Raw genomic sequence first — 24,278 nt, forward strand, 5'->3', positions numbered from 1 at the left:
TCGAGTCCTTGTTCATTGTCCGCTGGATTAACAGCCAAGAGCCTGGGGCCGGGAGGGAGGGGGGAGGCGCGGGCGGGTGGCCCTGCCGGCTGAGCCAATAGCTCCGGAGCGGCTCTCCTGCGCCATGGCAACGGCGGTCATCCCTGCAGGGACCAGGGCCCCATTGGGTGGAATCTTTCGAGAAGGCTCGAGAAGAAGGAAGCGGAAGTGGCACGTGGAGGGGCCGGTGGAGGCGCCGGTGAGTAAATGCCGCAGATTCTGGAAACTTCTGATCAGTGCGATACATAAAGCTGAGGAGCTGAGACCTCCCCTTTTGGGTCGGTACTGGGGCGCGCAACGGAGAGCCAGCGGTTGCGGATCCAGCCCGGCGCCGGAGCGGCCCGCGGAGAATCGGCCGCCTGCCTCCGGGTGAGCCTCTGCGAGCCGCCGCTGTCCCCGGGAAGCCGGGGCGCGCAGTGACCGAGGAGCAGTCGGACCCCGCGGGAGCCGCGCGCAGCGGCCGGAGGACGCGCACCCAGACCCGGGGCGGAGGCGCACCACCAGCCAGTCATGTCGGTGGTGGGGCTGGACGTGGGCTCCCAGAGCTGCTACATCGCGGTGGCCCGGGCCGGGGGCATCGAGACCATCGCCAACGAATTCAGCGACCGGTGCACCCCGTAAGTGGAACCTGCGGGGTGCTGGGCGAGGGAAGGAGCCCGGAGCGGGCTGCGGCGCGAGGGGCTCCTGGGGGCGTGCTGGCCCGGGGAGCGGGCGGATGGAGCGCGGCGTGGGGGGCCCCGGGGATCGGCCGAATGGACGCCTGCCCACGGCCTGGTTATGGTATCGGAATTGGTGAAGGCGACTCCGGGGGCCACGCGGGGCCGCGATTTGAATCGCCCAGGGCGGTCCCTGGGCGCCGGGCAGCGGCCGAGCCCGCGCCGGGACTCTCCCAGCGGAGCTGCAGCTGCGCCCCCGCGCCGCCCCCGCCGCACCTGGCTGCTCGGAGGGCCCCGCCGAGCGGTTTCTTCCGCCTGATGAATCTCGAAACGAGCTGGAAGCTTCCAGAGCCCGTGCGCCCTGCTTGTTAGCGACCGCAGTCACTCCTTCAGCAGATAAGCCTTCCCTGTCCCAGCGCGCGCCTGGTTCCCGACGCCGCTGTCCTGCCTGGCATCGCCGTGGAGGATGGAAACGTCCTTTTGCTCATTTTACGAAAAAGGAATCCTACATCTTATTCTAACATTTATTAAATTTTCACAGTTTAAAGAAGAGAAAGTAAAAATAGCCTACTTTTGTGCTAGAGTGCTAGAACTTAATAGGATGGAGGTCTTTACTGAATTGAATGTTCTGTTCACCAGCTGCCTGGAGTGGGCAAGGGGTGGCATTTTAAAAAGCAACCTTTTCACCGGGCTTATTTTCTGAAGCCAACATGCCAACGTGCTTACATGTGTTAATGATAACAACTGCTTACATTTCAGGGAAATTCATGTAGGTTATTATTTTTAATGCCTTAATTTATTTTCAAATGCCTTAAACCCAAGATAAAAGTCGTAGAATGAAACATTAAACGGAAAGGTAAAATGACTGGGCTTGTATCACTCAGTGGAGATGAACATTCATGAAAGTTAATGGAAAATCAAAATAAGCAAACACTTGGCAATACTAGCAGCACCGGGAGGACTTACTCCTTTCGCATACTCTGAGCCTACCTGTTTTTAGCCAGCAAAGGGTTCTGTAATTGGAGAACAGTAAGGAAGAAGACAGCTCTCAGGCTTCCATGCTTAGGTGCAGTGGACATCTTTGTCCTCTGATCCCTATGAAAAAGAAAACTGAAGGCAGGAAAAAAACGGTTTCTGTGGTGTTAGTGACCACTTCGAAACTAAAACAGCAGGTACAGCTCTCAAAAATGTGAACTGAGAGCAGTATTGGAATTCCCTTTAATGTTTTTGATAAGATAGATATTTGATTCAACTGCATCGGCTACTGGTAATTTCCTTTTTAATATAATTAATTTGATTTTCCTTAGAAAATGAGTAAATTCATTCTGCAAGTGTATAGTTACTTTGAACTCATAATGTTTTGGAAAAAGCTCTAGTCTTAAAAGCTCTAGTCTTTGCTTGAACACTGCCCTAGCTTTTGGGATGTTACCTGACACCTGCTCAGAAAATCTAGGTCTAGGATGTCTGTGTTAGAGCAAATTTAAACTTGATTTGGCCTGGTACTTAATACCCTCAGTATGTTCCCATTTTGTTCATCTTCTTTACCATTACAACCACCTGCTGTGGAATCTAAAACCTAATTCACCTACAGTACCTCCTGTGACTCCTCTGTTTCCCTTGCTGGAAGGCGCTCTCACAGTTACGGTACTTTTCATCTCTTCAAAGCTGACTTAATGTATCTGGTTCTTCACGTTTATACTCAGTTTTGCTGTGGTACTTCTCTGCATCATTTTTACTTGGCTTTCTGAAGGAGAGTCTTCCATGAATGACCCTCTTTTGTGCTTTTACACCCCAGAAGCATAACTTAGGCCCACTTGTGTGGGTTTATAGAAAAACTTGTGATTCTAAAGAGGCACATGGTATTATCAGGACAGCAGAAGTAACAATGATATTTAGATTTGTACAGGCGTGGTGACTGAGAAAGTAGAGTTACACCATACTTTTTGTTAAGCTTATATCTAGGGCCAAGTTAATAACACCCTTTATTCAAAGCATTTTCAGAACCTTCTAATAATGGGGCTTGGAGAATTGAAATGTGATGTAAAAATACACATGGAAACTGAGCTCTGGGCAGACTTACTTTCTGGGGGGGAGAAGAAGGGAGTAGGACTGCCACGTAGGTTGGATTTTCAGTAGCGGTTAAATGGACAGACCCATACCCCCTCTGAGTATTTGACCAAATTTAGACTCCAAAGTTGTGCTACACTTGTTCCCCTCCCTGCCCCAAACCATGGATAGAAACTTTATATTAGATTTTCTCTCTTGTCAGCTAAAAATGTCCACATTTTTAAAAAACTTTTTTAAAATGTTTTTTATTTCTTATAGGTCAGTCATATCATTTGGGTCAAAAAACAGAACAATTGGAGTTGCAGCCAAAAATCAGGTATGTTCTTTAAGAGAATTCTGGTCACTTTTTAAGGGGGAGGTTTTAAAGGTGAAATCTCAAGGACATGCAGGAGTTTGAAATACCTAAGCCTGTCTGTTGTTGAGTTTCCAAAATGTAATGTATCTTTATCAGTCCTTACTTAGAATGGTTATTTTTTTCCTTCTCTTCCCTTCTTGTTTTATTGAATAAGAGAATAAGATCTACTTTTATTGTCTAATCTGCCAACCTTAATTTTTAGTAACTTCACTACTTTCTAACTTACGTAATTTATGTGAAGTTTTTCATAACACTCATTTAAGAATTAAAAATTCCTTCTAGAAGTTCTGTGTTTAAAAGTGTTTTCAGGTTACTTAATAATTAGGTATGACGGAGAACTTTTTGTCTAGACCTGTGCTCTTATATTGTAGCTGTTAGCTATAGATAGCTGCTGAGCATTTGAAATGTGCCTAGTCTGAAGTGAAACACACATGAGATTTTGAACACTTAAACTAAAGTATCTCATTCATATTTTCACATTTTATAAAGTATCTCACCAATATTTACATTACATGTTGAAATGATAGTATTAGGCTAATAGCTATTGAAATTAATTTCACCTGTTACTACTTAATGTGACCAGAAAATGTACATATGTCCTTCCCACTTAGCAATTTATTAGACTATAACAATGAACACTTTATTTAAAAAAATGTAATTTGACTATAGTGCATCTAGATCTCCTTATTTATTCATTCAATGGGTAGAAAACAAGTTTAGAGAAGAACAAGAATGAAATGAAGTCCCAGTTTATCTTGCAGATTTTGAAATCTGTTTTAGTCTTTGGTGACAATACTGCCTCTTGTTCCTCCTCACTGCCTACCTATAGGAAAAGGAGAAAGAATAAAGTCCATTCATTGATGGGGAAATTCAGGGCTCTGGAAAAGTTACTTATAACCACATGGTTTGAGTTCTATAAGAAACTGTTTGTAAAATTGTTGTAAGTACTAAAAGGTGTTGAAATTAGAAAATAATTTAAAATCTCTAATTTCTTGTGCAGCAAATCACTCATGCAAACAATACAGTGTCTCACTTCAAGAGGTTTCACGGCCGAGCATTTAATGACCCCTTTATTCAAAAAGAGAAGGAAAACTTAAGTTATGATTTGGTTCAGATGAAAAATGGTGGCGTTGGAATAAAGGTAATATAATTGAGCAACTAACTTATTATCTTAATAGGAAACTAACTCATCTGTGGAGAAAGGTACTTAATTCTTAATAAAAATTTAACTCTCATTTCTTAATTGGACAATATGGTTTTTTTATTCCTTTGTTTCCCACCTAGCTTCTTTTAAACTTTACGTATATCTTTAAATTGTCTTTGAAAATTACTCAAACAGTATATACTGCTGTAATTTAATTTGTATTTCTTGTAACTTCCTGACAATTGTAAAATTTAGTGGTGTTTAAAAATCCTAAGTTGTGTTGTCATGTCAAACTAAAAGTCTGTCCAGTGCAGCTCAGTTGCATTGTTTGGAGTGCAGCCTTCTAACCCCACCAGAAATCTTTTTTTAAACTTTCAGAAGCATTCCCATCTTATGATCTACACGGAATACTATTTAACCCAGTGGTTCAGCTCTTTAGTTAGAGTAGAAATTTGCTACCTTCTATAATGTTTTGACTAGTACTTTGGGTGGGGAAAAATCTCCTCTAGTTTTTATTTTCCTTTTCATCACTAGGGAAAAGTTCTTTTTTCCTTTTTTTGTTTGCTTCCCTTTCCTTTCCCCCTTTCCTTTCCCCTTCTTCCCTAAACATCTATAAAAATAGAGATTTTCTGGGAAAGAACATGTGATAATATTTGGAAGTTAATATTAGCAGGTCACTTTACCACTGGTTAAAACATTTTCTTTCTTCAACATAGGTAATGTACATGGATGAAGAACATCTGTTTAGTGTGGAACAGATAACAGCCATGCTGTTGACTAAGTTAAAGGAAACTGCTGAAAACAACCTCAAGAAACCAGTAACAGATTGTGTTATTTCAGTAAGTAGAATTCCTCAAGGCAATGTGTTTTATTTTAACCTGCTTTATGTTACTCTCAAGTATACAATTTGTGAAAGCAGTTCTGTTACTAGGGATCAAAATTCTATGGGCCTTGTTAGCATAGTCAGGATTATTTCAGAGGAGGTTTGAGTTGTATTTTTAGCCAGAAGTTGCAAAGGTTCTTGACCAGAGATACAAATCAAAATCTCCTATGAGGCTTTTTGAAAATACAGACTGATTAGTAGAATGGGGATATTCTAATAGTTACTTCACTGTTAGACAACTTGTATACATACATGAGAGCTTTTCTAAATTTCACCCTCAAATTGAGAACCAGTGCATTAGAAGTTTTAAAATGTAACCTACCAGTAGTGACAAAACCTAGAATTTCAGCACTAGCCAGCATACTACCTTCAATGGACAATTGGTAAATTATCAAGGAGTATTTGAAATGGACAAAGGCCACCTTTTATTTGGACACCAAAAAGGTAGTTTTAAATTCTGTTCTCCCAAATGTCTAGGGTGACTTTATGAACTCTTCCCCAGGACTTACCTACACTGTGGTCTTTGTGTGATAGCATGGTTTGGGTGGCTTGCCCAGACTAGTTAGAGCCTTTATGGCAGTATATTCTAGGATATGAAAGAATAGAGAGAAAGGGCTAAAATTTCTCCTCTAGCCCTTATAAGACAGAATGCGATCTACTAGAGCAGTGGTTCTCAACCTTCTGGCCCTTTAAATATAGTTCCTCATGTTGTGATCCAACCATAAAATTATTTTCATTGCTACTTCATAACTGTAATGTTGCTACTGTTATGAATCGTAATGTAAATATCTGATATGCAGGATGGTCTTAGGCGACCCCCGTGAAAGGGTCATTTGACTGCAAAGGGGTCGTGACCCACAGGTTGAGAACCGCTGTACTAGGGGGTTGTCTGCCTGTTGCTTGGAGAAATTACATTAATCTCTGGTAAAATTAAAGAATCATATCTAATAAAAGAGTAATATGCAAATTAACAGTAACTCCACAACAAAGATGGTGGCACCCATAGCGGCAGGGCAGGACGCTGGCGGTGTCACCCTGGCAACATGAGCCCAGTAGGCACTGCCTTGGCAGCGCAGCCGTGGAGCAGGCAAGCATGGCAGCAGGCAGCCCCCAGCAGGGCCTGCTCGCGGGTCGCAGCAGGGATCTGGGAGCAGGAAAGTGCGGCGCGCAGGCAGCCCCTAGCAGGGCCTGCTTTTGGATCAGGCAAGCACAGCCCACAGGCAGTACCCAGCAGGGCCTGCTCCCGGTCGCCGTTGTGATCCCCGAGCAGAAAAGCGCAGCCTGCAGGCAGCACCCCACCCTGGCCACAGCTCAAGGGAGAGAACCACACACAGGCGAGGCCAGGAGCCTGAGACATCAACACAGAGGGGCGCCTGCTCCAAGCCTCCATGGTGTGGCTGGGGGCAGGCCTCCAGCAGACAGACAGACACACACACACACACACACACACACACACAGCACCTGTTCCGAGCCTCCTACGCAGCTGGGGGCAGGCCCCCAGCAGGGACACACACACACACACACACACACACACAAGGACATCCACTGAGGGCTTCCAGACTGTGAGAGGGGCAGGTTGGGCTGAGTGACCCCCAACCCCCCCCCCCCCCCCCCCCCAGTGCACGAATTTCGTGCACCGGGCCTCTAGTGTATATATAAAAGGCTAATATGCAAAGTGTCCCCGAGGGAGTTCCATTGGGAGTTCTGTCACTCACTATGATGTGCGCTGACAAGGGGGCGGTGCGGAATGAAGGGAGGCCCCAGCCGGCAGCCACAGAAGGAAGGTCCCCAGTGGCAGCTGGAAGGCCCTGATCCCTGGCCAGGCCTAGGGACCCTACCCGTGCATGAATTTCGTGCACCTGGCCTCTAGTTAAATTATAAATCAGTGGTCCTTCCTGCTTTATTTTTCTTTAACTTGATGAAAAAAACTGATGAAAGCAGTGTTCTGATTTGAAAAGTGAGCAGAGACCCACATTGGCTCTTGTCTTTGTCTCTTTCTGAAGCATCTACAAAGACTTAGGGGGGAAATGTGAAAGCCACCAAGTCTTCCTTATGTACTTTATAGTTAAGTGCTTCTATGAATGTCATGTTATATGTTCTTGAAGAGTATCCTAGTTAAAATGCTGTCCTAGAAAAGTGGTAAAAATAATCCAGTTAGAAGTGCCTTACTCAACAGCATAAAAAACCATCCCTTGATATTTTAAGTTTAGGACAATCTTTTCAAAAGTAAGTTACTGTTCTGAATGCTAAGTAACTAAGCCTAAAGGTCTATTTCCTTTTTATGACCTAGCTAAGGCACCTATGAATTTAGTACAAGTTGTTATAAGGAATTTGTATATATTTTTTGTGTTCTAGGTATGTTAAAATTCTTTTCTTGTCCTTAGGTCCCCTCTTTCTTCACAGATGCTGAGAGGCGATCTGTATTAGATGCTGCACAAATTGTTGGTCTGAACTGCTTAAGACTCATGAATGATATGACAGCTGGTAAGCAAAATCTTTTTGTGTGGAGTAACTATACTATCATAACTACAATTAAGACATATCAGAAACAATTACTAAACATTTTTTCACATTGATGTAGAAATACAGTTTATTAAAAAACATGTATCAGGTTTGAAAGCACAACTTCCAGCTTTTTAGATGCTTACGTTTAATGAGAAATTGGCACTTTGTCAGATTTATTAATCTGTTTTCATTAGAAAATTCCTTTAAATTCCTATAAATATTTATAAATTTCTTTAAATATTATGTATATATACACACACACACACACACACACACACACACACACACAGGATGGGGCAAAGTATGTTTACAGTTGTGAGTACATAAAACACAGAGTTGTTCTTGTATTATTATTTATTGTATTATTTTCCATATAAACAACAGTAACCTACTTTTGCTCTACCCTGTATATATTTATTTTTTGAATTAGGTGTGTTGGATTTGGTTTTTAAATTTTCTTACATTGTTTTTATAGTTAAGAAACAAATTTTCTCCAAATCTTATGATTCTGGGTTTCACAACTACCTTGACTGCAATTACTGGTGTAGTAAAATAGTTTTTCTCCTATATTTCCTGAGTATATATGGTTAGGCATTGATCATCTCTCTGAAATGCTAAGCTGTGCCGTTTGCTAGGCATCGGGTTTAGGTGTGGATATAATGTTGAGCAAAGTGGTCACTGTTACGTCCTAGAGCTTTTATCAGTTTATTAAGCTAACAGACTCTTTAAGGGAGATCAGTTATTTATTTGCCTTGGATATAAATATAATTGGTAGGAAATGGAGTTACTATAGTTGTATATCCTTAATTTTTCTGAATGAGCAGTGTCCTTGCAGATCGTGGTTAAAATGTGAGTATTGGTGTAATGTGTCTGATAACTGGTTGTGATTGCATGTCATTGTATGTCTTCTCTCCATATATTGAAAAGTTTTAGAGCATTATTCTAAAATCAGAAAAGGGTAATCAATGCCAAGAAAACTAGTATGAAGTCAGGTATAAAAGCAGTGTGTTCATCTTTAAATGTTTGAAGGGTAGTCAAGTTCCCTACATATGTAATCTATTATATAATGACACGCACTGACCACCAGGGGCAGATGCTCAATGCAGGAGCTTCCATGACGCACACTGGCCATTTTAAAATAAACGACACCATGGACCTGGCGCCAACAAACCAACACTCGGCTTCCCTCAAGTGGGACACAGGCCCTGCCACCACCCCGGAGCGACACCCCACCAAATTGCAGCCAACGCTGCTAAGACCCCATGGCACAAAATGTGGCCCCCAGCCCAGCCTCTACACTGTCTCTGTGGCACTGGGTAATGATGTCATGTTGTATAACCCTGCTTCCTCTCCCTAGCGACTAGCCTCCTGGGAGTTTCTTCAGCCCAGGAACACAACTTGCTTTATAGCCAGGTGCAAACATTTCACAGTTTAACCAAATGTTTGTGAGGCGTTTTCATGTGCCTCATCTCATTTGATCCTCACAGAAGCCCTGAAGTAGGTAGATATGAGACTTGGTGGAATCCTATTTTCTTTTCATTAGCTGGAAAACAGAGATTTAGAAAGCTTTGAAACTTGACCTGACTGAAAGTAAGAAATGGTGGACCTTGAAAATGACTTCAGGTTTTCTCACTGCACAGAATATAGTCAAACACTGCTGCAGTTAAATATTTTACCCTTTGTTCTCCCTGCGAGATTTACAATAATAATCTGCTTCGTGTTGATATTTACTGCTGTGTTGCTGACAATTACCAGAAAGAGAAGTTGGGGTGCTTCACTGGGCTGGGAAAAGTTTAGCTAAATCAGAAAGAAGGTCTAATTAAGCAAGTTTATTCTGTATCTATAAAAAGCTAAGTTGACTCGCGCATGTGCGATACATATAAAGCTTTCGCTGGTGCCAATCAGATGCGTGTGTTTCGATCTGTCATTGTCGATCATGAATTTGGTTGACACTTATATTACAGAGAAAGGGCGAATAGCAATATTAAAATATTTCTCCTAATTAATTTCCTTTCAATGTGCACGATTTTGTGCACCGGGACACGAGTTATAACAGTGACATTCCTAAGAAAACTTGAATGAAAGAATTGAAACTCAGTTAATTTTTTTGTAGTTGCTTTGAACTTTGGAATTTATAAGCCCGATCTCCCAGGCCTGGATGAGAAACCTCGGATAGTGGTTTTTGTTGACATGGGACACTCAGCTCTTCAGGTCTCTGCCTGTGCCTTTAACAAGGGGAAATTGAAGGTAAAGTAAAAAATGGGAATTAAGTGACCAAAACCTACTAAATGTTATATTTTTTATTACCTTAAGCTACTGAGCTTCTTGACTGTGGTCTTCTTGGAAATGAAGAGTGTTGGGTAATGGTATGAATAAGGAATTGTTCCCAAAGATGATGGCTCAGCATACTCTAATGCAGTGGTCGCCAGCCGGTGGTCTGCGGACGTCTGCGAGGTCCAAAAGGTTGGAGACCACTGCTCTAATGTTCTTGTTTAGGGAAGAAAAGCTTTTTCAGGCCATCTGTGTAATCATTAAAGATCAAAGCTATCTTAGAGATTCAGTATTTCATTTGAATTTTAGTTATATTTCTCCTAACTGACTTGGATTTCATGTTGTCATTTAGATAGAATATTGAGCCTATTAATCTTCAGTTGTTTGAGTAGGAATGTTTAACGTTGTAGTAAAAAAATATGATTGAAAATAACCAGGTTGTTGTTTTAACTAAATTAGGTACTGGGAACAGCTTTTGATCCTTTCTTGGGAGGAAAAAACTTTGATGAAAAGTTAGTAGAACATTTTTGTGCAGAATTTAAAACTAAGTACAAGTTGGATGCAAAATCCAAAATTCGAGCCCTTCTTCGTCTGTATCAAGAGTGTGAGAAATTGAAAAAGCTAATGAGCTCCAACAGTATGGACCTGCCACTGAGCATTGAGTGTTTCATGAATGACCAGGACGTGATGGGAAAGATGAACAGGTGCGTTCTGAAATCTGCTAGAGTAAATAGGAAGAGCTCTGACTGGCTTAGAGCCCAGGGGTTGGTTCTGACTGGAGTGCTGTGTGTCTTGGCCCACAGTTGGGCACTGCCAGCTGGATAGACTGTGAACCCCCTTACTCGAGGGGCACTTCTGCAAAGATCTGATGAAAGTCTTTTCGGTATTTTCCACTTTTTAGTACTTCTGGGCCAGTAATTGAATCATGGTTTCACCAAATATTTTACAAAAATATTTTTAAATCAGTGGAAATATGCCCTGGCCGGTTTGGCTCAGTGGATAGAGCATAGGCCTGCGGACTCAAGGGTCCCAGGTTCGATTCTGGTCAAGGGCATGTACCTGGGTTGCAGGCACATCCCCAGTGGGAGTGTGCAGGAGGCATCTGATCGATGTTTCTCTCTCATCGATGTTTCTAACTCTCTATCCCTCTCCCTTCCTCTGTAAAAAAAATCAATAAAATATATTTTTAAAAAATCAGTGGAAATAAATAGAGTAATGAGAATTGGATCACAGAAATCATTTAGGAGTAAAATGTCAATCTTCATGTAAAAGTGATTTTTCCAGTGATACCTTGTAGAACTGATTTTTCTCCTCTACCCCCTTTCTGCACCTGTTTCATATGTGTATATTTTTTAAAAGTTGCAAATTACAAGAGTTAAACTTGTGTGATTAAAAAAAAAAAATGAAATTCACCAGGTTGATAACGTTTATTATTTTAAAACAAGATATTGGCCTTTAGGTAATTTTTCTAAGACTTAAAAAGTGTTCCTCTTACTCACTAAGGGCACAATTTGAAGAGCTCTGTGCTGAACTCCTGCAAAAGATAGAAGTTCCCCTTCATTCACTGATGGAACAGACTCGGCTCAGAGTAGAAGATGTGAGTGCTGTTGAGATCACTGGAGGCACTACGCGAATTCCAGCTGTGAAAGAAAAAATTGCCAGATTCTTTGGAAAAGATGTTAGCACAACACTCAATGCAGATGAAGCAGTTGCCAGAGGCTGTGCACTGCAGGTATGTTTCCTAAGCCCTTCTCTTGCTCTCATGCCAGAACCTCTTCCACCTCATTGTATCATGGTGTGCCTAATTAGATATCACAGGGGAGTTATTTTTAAATAAGTCCATAAGGCTACAGGGAGAAGAGGATCTTCAAATGTAGAAGATCAGGAAATTTAAAGGACTACAGAACCAGTGTTTCAAACGGGATGAGAAACTACTGGCATGATTCTGGGGTGTCACAGAAAATGGCTGTTATGCAGAAATTAGCTGCAGGATGTTGGGGGTCGCAGTTGTTACAAAGCACATAGGAGGGAATTTGAAGGACAATGTGGTGTAATGTAGAATTGATGTGGGGCGAAGTTTGCAGGGTAAGGGTATTTGTTAACTGTTTTTAGGAAACAGCTGCTCCCCCTCCAAATTGCTTTTAACCTGCTTATCAGGTAAGAAGGCAGCTCAGAGGCCTGATGTTTGACAAAGCAAAAACACCAAATCTAGAAGTCAGTGATTTTAAAAAATTAATACTAGTTTATATTTAGGACATTATAGTCAAATAGTTTTAACTAAAGTTTCAAGTGAATATGCTTGAGTTTTGATCTGGTTAGCATAGGTTTTTTTATTTACGTAATATATTTTTATTGATTTCAGAGAGGAAGGGAGAGGGAGAGAGAGATAGGAACATCAATGATGACAGAATCATTGATTGGCTGCCTCTTGCCAGCCCCACAGTGGGGATTGAGCCCTTGACCGGAATCGAACCCAGGACCCTTCAGTCCACAGGCCGACACTCTATCCACTGAGCCAAACCAGCTAGGGCAGCATAGTTTTTTGTTTTGTATAAAGCAAGAGATTCTATGGAGAAAGGTATTTAGATGGACTACCCTTTAAAACTTAAAAGAAGGAAAGAATTTGTAGCTACTTATTACTGATTATCTATTGTATCATGGGGTTTTTGTTTTAGTTTTTTCCTTGAGGATGGGGTATGCCTCCTTAGCCAACTAATTCCCAGAAACCTGGGAAGTTTTTATAGTTGACATATACTGTCAGCAAGTTTGAATTTGAATTTAAACCTATTCATCCAGTTTGAATTGAGTTTTGTTAAAAGGTGAGTGGAATTATTCGTGTACTCGTGATAATTCTTCCTTTCTATCTATCTTTTTTGAAGTGTGCAATCCTGTCTCCAGCATTTAAAGTTAGAGAGTTTTCCATCATAGATGCAGTTCCTTTTCCCATATCTCTGGTCTGGAGCCACGATTCAGAAGTCACTGAAGGGTATGTATCAGAAAATAACTTTAAGGTAATGTGATTTAATATAAAAGAATGACTTTTATGCTAGTGTGTCTAATTAATCTAACTGGGATTTTTCAACAGCCAAACCTATCAAAGTATTTCTGTCATTTTGGTGTTATAAATGGTGAGATAGACTTGATACAGACTTTGGAATGTTCCTGTTCTGTTTATGTAGCACAATAAGCTTAAGTACTTGACATAATGACTGCCTTTCCTTCTTCTAGTGTTCACGAAGTGTTCAGTCGAAACCATGCTGCTCCCTTCTCCAAAGTTCTCACCTTTTTTAGAAGCGGACCTTTTGAACTGGAAGCTTTCTATTCTGATCCTCAAGGAGTTCCATATCCAGAAGCAAAAATAGGTAAAGCAATTAACTGTATTTACATGCACAAACTTGAAATTTTTTCATATTCTTAGCAGTGTTGAGTGGAACATAATTCCAAGTGAAGGCCATTTTCAATTTAGGATGGAGAAATCTTTGTTTATTGATGAATAAACTAGCCTACAGAGGTAAAATGACTTGCTAGTTAGTGCTGCTGTTACTTCTAAGGATCTATATTTAAGAACACATACGCATTGTTCCTCTTGTGATATCATTTATATTTAAGGAATTACCACCTAATTCCAATATAAAACCTGGCTTAGCAACCATTGAGCTACTTCTCAAATGTACCTACATATTTTAAAAAGTACATCTTTTTTGGTACATTTTTCTTTGAGAGGCTTGACACTATACATCTGTTTTGACCCACAGTAACTCTAGAAATCTGTGGGTGAGCCTCAGACATCTTCCTAAGCCCACAACCCAGGCATGTGCCCTGATTGGGAATTGAACCGTGAACCTCCTGGTTTTATAGGTTGACACTCAACCACTGAGCCACACCCACACCTGCCAGGCATAACTGCTGTTCTTTAAATGGGTCTTAATGGCAATCATTTCCTGAACTAGTGAATTAATCATTAACGAAGGTCTAGTCCAACATCTCACACTGTAACTTTCTTGTGTTTGTGTAGATAGCACCTTAAATACATGGCTGTTCAATACCATAGTGCCTTGCACATAGTATGTTCACACTACAAGCATGAAAAGGTCAAGTAACTTGCAAGCTGGTCACACAGGATTGGAGCCCAGATTATCTAGGTCAGAGTCAGCATTCAACTCCTCCTCAGTAGTGCTCTGGAACTACTCTGTTGTGCATAGTAATTTCAAGCTTTGATAAAGGTTTTAGGTCACCTTACTTATTTAAAAACCTAGAAAACTGTTTTGATTATTCAATCAGAAAGAATGTATTCCCTGAAAGCCCTAGAGCAGTGGTTCTCAACCTTGGCTGCACATTTGAATCACCTGGGAATCTTTAAAATCCTGATTTCTGGGCCTCATCCTCCGGAAATTCTGTTTCTTTGTTATGGGGTGGGGCCACATTAATAACAAAGAAACAATTTCCGGAGGATGAGGCCCAGAAGTCAGGATTTTAAAAAGATTCCCAGGTGATTCAAATGTGCAGCCAAGGTTGAGAACCACTGCCCTATAGGATGAAAATGCAGCATGGCCTGACAACATTCAGCCTTTCACTTGCTGATGGATTTTCACCTGTAGTTTGTGCTCACCTGCCTGGAGAAGTAGGGTAAGAGGAGGTAGTGACTACTGGTCATTATTAGTGCTTTACACATAGTGGCTGGGTCATAAATGTTAAATAAAAACTATCACAAATGTGTCCTTGGCCTTTGGACATTTCACAGCATATTAAGATTAAGCCCAAATATTATAATCATACTGGAGACTTGTCTATTTTAAGAGGTTATGCTTATCGTATACATTAAAAGGCTTAAATCTAATACAGTTGGTAAAGTGGGAGGTTAAATCTAATACAGTTCCAAAATGGCGAGGTTTTGGAATAGCAGTACTTTGAAGCTTTAAGTTCTTAGAAGCCTATGTGTGTTTTTTAAGACTGTTTTTTTGGTTTTTAGAGAAGAAGGGAGAGGGAGAAACATCGATGTGAGAGTGAAACATCAGTTGGCTGCTTCCTGCTGACTCCCTACTAGGGATCTAGCCTGTAACCCAGGCATGTGACCTGACAGGGAATCCAACTGGCAGCTTTTTGGTGCAAAGGATGTCGCCCAACCAACTGAGCCATACCAGCCAGGGCGAAGAAGCCTTTATCTTCTTTACAGAGATGTAGATTTAGTTTTTAAATTGTCGATTTATTTTTATTTAGGTCGCTTCATAGTTCAGAATGTTTCTGCACAGAAAGATGGAGAAAAATCGAGAGTAAAAGTGAAAGTGCGAGTCAACACCCATGGCATTTTCACCATCTCTACAGCGTCTATGGTGGAGAAAGTCCCTGCTGAGAACAGTGAGCTGCCTTCTGTTGAAGCAGATGTAGAGTGTCAGAACCAGAGACCTCCAGAAAACCCAGAGGCTGAGGTAAGTGTGGATGAACCTTTGAGTTTGAATACATAGTTAAGTTAATCCTAATCTATAAGAGAAGGGTTAAAATAGGTTTTGCTTAATTTTGGTTAGCTTTTTGGATAATCATGATAATTAGCAGTTGCTATATGATGTTCATATATAGCCTGGAATGCGGTGAATTATGATTAATTTGAACTGGCATATGACAATGGAGTAATTTCTTTACATTATTTTTTTTAAAAACATAGAACACATATTGTGAAGTCAAATGTTGGCTGGTGATTAAGGAGAAAAAAAAACTACTACAAAACTATTTGGTGAAATATATACCAAATATTAAAGTTGATTTTTTTTTTTTTTTAATGTCACAATTGGTTTTGGCAATTTAGAACTTACTTGCTTTTTTTTTCATGGTTTGCTGTATTGTGGGAGGAAGGAAAAGAAGTGTCTTTCTACAGCACAGAAAATTGTTACTGCTCATGTTCTTAATTTAGCCTTCCTTTAGCATGAGTGCTAACAGAGGACCTTTCAGAAACTTTAAAATAGAGCAACTATTAAGTTTACTTCTGGGTAATAATCAGAAATCGCTTAAATGAGGGGGCAGGCAGTATAGTGTTTTAGTTAAGATGTGGCAATAGTGGTCAGAGACCTCTGGAACACGTAGGAACATTAGTATCTGAGACTTAGTGTTGTTCTCATGTAGAAAATCTTCAGTACAATGAGTAAAATGACCAGGGCCGTGTACTTTCTCATTTGGTTACAAACACCATTGTTCTAATGCCTGTTGTGTCAGTCTTAGGACCTTCTGGACATATCAGGAGTGCCTGGCTTCTGAACACTTTTTTAAAAAAATATAGACCACATATTGTGAAGTCAAATGTTTGGTGATTAAGCCTTAGAATCTCAAAGCTCTGACAGAAAGGAGAGTCTTGAGGGTGGGGCAGGAAGGATTGAAGTCACTACCGTGTGGCATATATGGTAATCTTTAATCTGAGATCATTTGGTTGTAACTGGTCAGACAACAAGCGTGGGGACAGAGGGTCTGCGTGTCTATGAGCTGTCATGATGAGCCCCTGAATAACTGATGGTTGGCTCTTTCATGTAACTGTTCAGTTCATTGAAAAGAAGATGTCCACATGCATGATGGCTCCTGGTGAAATTAGGTTTTGGAAGCTTTTCTCTGGGACAGGCCTGGGGTAAACCTATTTCCTTTGCTTTCGAGAGTCAATATCTGTACAAGGCTAGGTGGAAGTTTCTTAAAAGAGAGTTATTGTCATCACATCAATCAAAATGCCTACTATTTGTGTTATTTAACTATATGAAGTGCTGTCATTCGAATAATTTTTACGGATTTAAAATTTCAAAGAAGTTTTCAGATATTTTGTGTTCATTTTGCTTTTATCCAGTGTCTTTCCCCACCTGTTAAGATTTCAGAAATTGAACATACTGTCTCGGGTACCCTGTAACCTTTACATTTTCCAAGTACACCTGCTTTCTACATCCTTTGTGCCTGGGCTTTCATTTCAGAAAAATGTCCAGCAAGACAGCAGTGAAGCTGGAACACAGCCCCAGGTACAAACTGATGGTCAACAGACCTCACAGTCTCCCCCTTCACCTGAACTTACCTCAGAAGAGAACAAAACCCCAGATGCTGACAAAGTGAGTGATACTTCTAGTTCAATCCATTGGACAATGTTGCAACATGTGATCATTAATAATATTAAATCTGCAGTTTCAAGAGCAAGCACCAAATTGTCTTATTTAGTCTAAGTAGGATTTTTTTCTCCTGTTGATTTTCCATGTATTTTTCAACTAAAACCAGCTGAAGGTACTTAAGCTCAACTAAGGGAATTGAATATCCTGCTTTAGACCTGAAGGCTTCTCTTGGTTTATTGCCGCACCAAGCAACAAGAGACGAACACGTAGCATTGGTTGTCTTCTCTAGTGCCAAAAGTACCTGTGAAGGGCAGGGCTGTGTGATTCGTTTCCACTTGAATTAGTCTTATAATAAATACATGGGCTACAAGAGTCTAGTAAACTTTCTCCTCCTTTTAAATCAGCTGTCAAATTTGAATAAATTAATTAGGATGATCTGGAAATAACCAGATTGCTTTCTAAGTAATTGTTCTTTTGCCCTGTTTCCACAGCATGTGTTGGAAGCTAAATTAAATAGTTGTATTGTGTCCCTTTAAAAATGTCGTTTTCTAATCAAACCTTTAAATTTCATGGTCAGATGAATATTAGAAAGTTTCCTTTGTCTCCATATCACTGTGCTTTTCAGAAAGCAAGCAAGTTGTATGCAAATTATTAACCTTCCATTAGTAGTTTGGTTTTCTCATTGTAAGTGTAGAATTCTTTACTCTTGATGAATTACAGGATTGTTCATTGGTGTCAAAATACATTTTACACTTGGTGGAAGTTTCCAGTTATGAATGTCCTTGTGTCCTGATTGTTCCTGTGGGGGTCCCGATGTGAAACATAGGTCCTGGTTCTGGTTTCTGAAAGCCTTCCTTGTTTTCTCCTGCTAGAGTTAATGATGCCAGTGGAGCAGCACTGCTTTGTTTGTAGTAACAGCTCCTTGATTTTAGCATCACTCCCCTCACTCACTTTGACATTAACTGATGGTGCTGATAATGTTGATACCTGTCTGGAACATGCCATTGGTAGCGCCTCATGCTCTTAGCTATAGGAGGAAGCACTAGCATCAGGCCCTTTGGAACATTCTCACACACCTCCTCAAAGGGTTCCTTGTTCATGCCACGTCAAATGCCATGTTGTGATAATAATTGGTCTTGTCAGTAGTTGGTTTAATGTTGTATTGCCAGATACTCTTAACTGCCAGACATAGACTATCATCCAATCGTTTCCCAAACATCTCTTGTTTTGCTAAGTGTAGATATCAACTGATCCATTTGTCTGTCTTGTGGTCATGCCCCCAGAGGGTGCACAAAATATTGGAGAGCTCTCCTGTGCACTAGAGGGAGGAAGACAGAGAGAGTATAGGCAGACTGACTGGGTCATTGCTACTGACACAGCTTAGAGCAGTTCAGAGGTGTAGGATTTCTAAGGAGCACTGAAATAGAAGCCTGGGAAACAAAAGTTCTCATCCCATCTCTGTCTTTGTAATTTTAGGCAAACCGTTGAACCTTTTTCAAGTTCCAGTTTTTTCTATAAACTGCCTAGAATTTTAATATCCTAATAGCTCCCCAAAGTTATCCATTGGCAGAACTTTCTGTGACCCATGGGCTGGTTCTCTTCCTACTTGACCGAACCAGCCAACCAGAGTACATGTGATATATCTCCTGGTTATCTTCCAGTCTATTTTCTACTTGTGCAAGTGGGAACCTGCAGAATTGGAAATACACAGAAAAGACTTGAAATTGGAAAATTAAAGGCCATAGGAGATGCTTATTTCTTTAGCCCTGTATTTTGAAAAATCTACAATAAATTATTAGCAGTAGCTGCATCGTTCTATTTGCTATTTTAAGACTCTTATTTCTTGACCATGGGGAGTTGCTTATGAGAAGTAATATGACTCAGAGGCAGGTAGTAGGGATAGGGATATATGTATATATACAGACAGATACATGTGTGTAATCTCCAAATTCAGTAGGACATTTTGAAAGGCACTCACCAGTGTGGTGCTAATTGTAATCAAGGCAGGTATAATACTGGGACGTAAGGACTTAGGTACTAAGTATGTATATATTACAGAGATAGTGTTGACCCTAACATTGCTAGCATTGGTCAGTCTGCAGTTATTGTCAGATTCTAGACTATAATGTAAAGATGCAGCAATTTAATAATATTTTTGACTCTTCAGAGTCACAAACATTGCTTAAAGGGATGAGAAGATAAAGACCAATGGAGAAAAGCTTTAGCAGGGGAGATTAAGTTTAATATGAAAAGAGAAATGTATGGGTGAATTCTCAAATGAGAGTGTGGCATGCTTATGTGTCATTGCAGCCCTGATTAAAAACAGGCGGGTGGAAATCAGATAAGCTTATACCTACTTCTAACTTCATAGTTGTGGGGATTTTATTTTTGCCTATGTCATCAAGTATGATAAGGAGTTTTATTTGTTTTGTTTTTCAAGGATTCTTTAAGAATTTCTTTTTTCTTTTTTTTTTTTACCCTCCTTCCCAAGGCAAATGAAAAGAAAGTTGACCAGCCTCCAGAAGCTAAAAAACCCAAAATCAAGGTAGTGAATGTGGAGCTACCTGTTGAGGCCAACTTGGTCTATCAGCTGGGGAGAGACCTGCTTAATATGTACATTGAAACAGAGGTAGGTACTTCCAATAAATACTTTTATTTTAGAATATATTTAGTTGTTTGGCCCTATTGTCCATATTTCTAATAAATGGCTGTAATCCTGATCAGTATCCCAAGTTTTATACAGTTTTAGAGATAGGATGAAACCAAAATCAATGGCTTTTCAGTTTACTTTCTTATTAATTTTAGAGAGAGAAATATTGATTTGTTGTTCCACTTATTTATGCATTCATTGGTTGATTCTTGTATGTGCCCTGGCCTGGGGATCGAACCTGCAATCTCCGCATGTTAGGATGATTCTCCAACTAACTGAGCTATCTGGTGAGGGCTTAATTAAAATTTTTAAACAAATTTTATGTTTTTTCATCTTTATAACAAAAGATCTATACCATTCTGCTTGCTATAAAACTGATTCCAAGTCCTTATAAAGAAATTGGATGCCAGTATTTTCTAGCACTGGGCACAGTACAATTCATATTTTAGGCCACATTGAATATTTCTGTTAAAACATGTGCTTTTCCATAGAGTGTGTGAGATAATTAAGATTCATTTTTTCTGTACTCAGATAGGAACACTGTTTAGAAATTTAACAATAAATATAAGTAATTTATCCTTGATTTTCAAATATGGCAGAGTGGTCTGATCATTATCTGTTGGTCAATATTAATCCCAAGATGAGATAACCATGTAACTCCATAAAAGAAAACAAAATAAAAGCCATGAATTGTTTTTTTCCCCTTAGTATTAAATCTCAAATGAGAAAGTTATGTAATTTTTTTATATAATGTTAGAAAATGAAGAACTTTGTAGGGTTGTTGTAAGAGTTTTATGAGGTATAATTTAGAACTGTTAATACTAATTTTTTTGGTACAATTTGTTACAGATAACAGAAAGCTGGAATTAACCTTTTCTGTTCCCTGACAGGGTAAGATGATAATGCAGGATAAATTGGAGAAGGAAAGAAACGATGCTAAAAACGCAGTGGAGGAATATGTGTATGAGTTCCGGGATAAGCTCTGCGGACCATATGAAAAATTCATCTGTGAGCAGGTATGTTTAGAGTCTGGTTTTTATTCAGCTATAAAGTATTTATTATCAAACTTAGCTTTGAACCTCTACTAGATTATGTAATAAGCTTTTTGGAAACAAAACAACTTAAAGTAGAAATTGTATAAACAAAACCCCAGAGAGAAGCTCACTAATGGTGTACAATTTTTCTATCTAGCTAATACCAATGATTCTTTAGTTTTTACCATTCACAGTTACAGAGGCTTAAAAGATAAATGGAAAGCCCTTGCTTTCAGAGACCTCAAAAAAATTTTTCTTATGACTAGCTTGCTCTTATTGTTTATCCCAAAAATCTTGTTTATCCATTCATTCCAAAGTTTATCAGCCCCCATTCTCCTTAGCCCTTGTCTAAGCTCTCAAAGTCAGTAGGCTTCTGAGTATATCCCAGAAGCACAATTGTGAAAGATGGGACTTGGGAAAAAAAATGGCTAGATATCTAGGATGGTTGAAGGATTAATTCTAAAGTTAAAAGAATTTAATTTTAGGAGTCTATTTTAGTCCTAAGATTTTTGTGATAGTTCAGTTCTCATCTCTGCCCTAACATTTCCTAAATTGGTTATGGTGGTGATTCTGAGATAGAGATAGCCCAAACCTAAGGCTAGAATAGCAGCACATAGTTTATATGAGTTGGGTAGGAGGGGCTCATGGTAGAGTATGTTGCTCCTTCATACTTTTTAATGAGGAGAATCCAGTTGACCCATGTGCCTTTCTTGAAATGAGAGCAGATACTTCATGTTTAACATTTCTGACTGTGACTCTTCGTCATGTTGGTTCTCATGTTTCACATACAGGACCATCAAAAATTTTTGCAACTGCTCACCAAGACTGAGGACTGGCTCTATGAGGAAGGAGAAGACCAAGCAAAACAAGCCTATGTGGACAAGCTAGAAGAATTAATGGTAGGCCCTTCTTTCCCCTCTGAAAGCGGTGCCTGTGGTTTAGACTATAGACTTTTAAAATATGATGATGAGAAATACTAATTTGTTACATTTGTTTTAGAAAATTGGCACGCCAATTAAAGTTCGATATCAAGAAGCTGAGGAACGGCCAAAAGCATTTGAAGAACTAGGTCAGAGGCTGCAGCACTATGCCAAGATAGCAGCCGACTTCAGAAAGAGCGTAAGTATTTATGCACCAGAAAGAGGGGACTGCAAGTTTTAATCAGCTAAAAGTGAAGTTGAGGAACCTTTAGGGTGAACAGATGATGTTCTTAAATTAGAAATTTGTTCTTGGTATTTGAACTTCATAGAAAATTTTGTCAAGTTTGTTATCAATGTTAAATGCTTAACTCTGCTGAATGACCATGCTTTCTCCATTCAGGATGAAAAATATAACCATATTGATGAGTCAGAAATGAAAAAGGTCGAGAAATCCGTGAATGAAGTGATGGAGTGGATGAATAACGTCATGAATGAACAGGCTAGAAAGAGCCTCGATCAGGATCCAGTTATACGTGCTCAGGAAATTAAAGCAAAAATAAAGGTGAGTGTTATTGTCTATTCATTGCTGTGTTTTCTTAGGGGCTCAAGTTACAATCACTTGAACCCTGAACATGGCCATTTTTCCCATAAGTCTTTCACCTCCTCCTGATCAAAACCAGATTTCTTGGTTTATAATTGATATCACAAAATTTAGAAGACTTTATAAGTATCTGTTAAATTTTCATTTTATTCATTTAGCTCAACAAATTGTAATTGTTCAGCCACGTGTCAGTCATTGTACCAGCTGCTAAACTTCCTGTGTACAAAGGAAGTCCCTGCCCTGCTATTGTGAAGAAGACTTGACAGTAAACATATGGCAGTATATGAGATGGTTTATAAAGTGCCAGTGATACAAATAAGAGTTAGAAGGGGTTAGGAAATTCTGGACAGTGGAGGGGACCCAAGTAAGGGTTTTAACAGGGAAGGCTTTGCCAAGTGCCTGAGGTTTGAAGGAAGTTGAGGGGAAAAAGAAAACGGGAAACTGCCTTCTGTCTGGAAGGATTTTCAGACGCAGTAAAGATTACGGAAACGTAAGCCTTTGAAGTCAGTGGGCTACAATGAATTTCAGCTCTTAAGGGTTTTTTTGTTTTTGGGGTGGTTTTTTTTTTTTTTTGAGGCAAAGTTACTTTACCTCAGTGAACCATTTTCCTTTTCCATCAGTGGGTATCATAATTCCTACCTTTTAATGCTATTGCAAAGATTATAATGTATGAATACTTAGCAAGTCCATGAGACATCATAGGATAGTATTCACTTCTCTTTGATCAGGCTTCAAGCTATAGTTTTGAGCAAGTGTAACGAGTAAATGGTATTCTTTGAGGTAAGTGTAATTGGAGTTGGTAGAAAAGTATTGGTTCAAGCATGTAGGAAAGTAATTGAAAATGAACTAGATGGATCTGAGTCAGTCTGATTACTAGCTTTGTTTTCGTTTTTTAGGAGTTGACTAATACCTGTGAACCTGTTGTAACACAACCCAAACCAAAAATCGAATCACCCAAACTGGAAAGAACTCCAAATGGCCCAAATACTGATAAAAAGGAAGACGATTTAGATCAAGGCAAAAATAATTTTGGTGCTGAACCTCCACATCAGAATGGTGAATGTTACCCTAATGAGAAGAGTTCCATTAATATGGACTTGGACTAGATAACATTAAATTGGCTTCATCCTTTAATTAATAAAATATTTTTACCATAGTATGTGACTCTACATAACATACTGAGACTATTTATATTTTCTTTTTTAAGAATGTTTAGAACTTTTGTGTACTATATGGGAAAAGGAAAAGCTTACGTCTGTAGTCTTTATGATCCTAAAAGGGAAAATTGCCTTGGTAACTTTCAGATTCCTGTGGAATTGTGAATTCATACTAAGCTTCTGTGCTGTATTACCATTTGCATCACTGAGGATGAAATTGACTTGTCTTTTGGAAAAGCTAAAACAAACTGTACTGCTTGTTCAAGAGGGCTGTGGGTAAAATCATTAAGCATTTGTTCTTGCCAAGGTAGTTTTCTTGCATCTTGCTCTCCATTTCAGCATGTGTGTGGATGTTTTAAACAATACAATCTGATTTCACAAGGGCTTTCTAAAATTCTGTCCAATAGAAGATGACTTTTTGCTTTGATATTATTAAAATGCATTGAGTAATGCAAGCGCTAGTGAAATGTGTTAGCAGCATGCAGAACATATCTTTCAAATGTTATCACTTGTTACACAGTGCACTGTCAAGTGGAGGTGTCAAATGGAAGAAATGTGGGATCTGTGTGTTACCGGTATTGTAAAGCCTTTTATGAGCTTTAAAATAAAGTTCATCTACGGTGTCATTTCTAAACGGTTTTGTCACTGACTTAAAAATGGGGTTGGGGAGAGTGGTATAAACTATTAGAAATGAAGTCACTGTGAAAATCACTGTTTCTTTTTTGCTGTTTATATATGCTACCTCTTTGCTAACCGAAAATGACTTTCTGCTGATAGAAAAGTAGCATATGTTTAATCACATTTAAAAATTTTAAACTATTTAATTGAACATAATTTAGAATCCACCACCCAGAAAAAAGCATTAACTCTTGTTACCTATCTTCGAAGCCTTCTAATGACAGGGGTCTGTGTCAGTGTGGGTATTATGT

At 39.6% G+C, this 24,278-nt stretch overlaps 1 protein-coding gene across 2 annotated transcripts; it reads left to right on the forward strand.

The window, feature by feature from the left end:
- Positions 1–241: 241 nt before the first annotated feature.
- HSPH1 (heat shock protein family H (Hsp110) member 1) lies at positions 242–23,983 on the forward strand. Of its 2 annotated transcripts, XM_070409382.1 has the most exons (18): positions 242–656; positions 3,021–3,078; positions 4,118–4,258; positions 4,978–5,100; positions 7,529–7,628; positions 9,763–9,896; positions 10,380–10,624; positions 11,424–11,652; positions 12,800–12,906; positions 13,149–13,282; positions 15,138–15,346; positions 16,859–16,990; positions 19,479–19,616; positions 20,528–20,653; positions 21,463–21,570; positions 21,671–21,790; positions 21,992–22,153; positions 23,089–23,983. In XM_070409382.1, the coding sequence occupies exons 1-18, from the start codon at positions 550–552 to the stop codon at positions 23,296–23,298; spliced, it is 2,583 nt and encodes an 860-aa protein (XP_070265483.1). In that variant the 5' UTR covers positions 242–549; the 3' UTR covers positions 23,299–23,983. The 2 variants fall into 2 exon arrangements, with proteins under 2 accessions (XP_070265483.1, XP_070265485.1); XM_070409384.1 differs by lacking the exon at positions 16,859–16,990.
- The last annotated feature ends 295 nt before the right edge of the window (positions 23,984–24,278 follow it).

The sequence above is a fragment of the Myotis yumanensis genome, unplaced genomic scaffold (assembly GCF_028538775.1).
Source record: "Myotis yumanensis isolate MYYU_CA2020_CCGP unplaced genomic scaffold, mMyoYum1.0.hap1 SCAF_3, whole genome shotgun sequence".
Lineage (NCBI taxonomy): Eukaryota > Metazoa > Chordata > Mammalia > Chiroptera > Vespertilionidae > Myotis > Myotis yumanensis.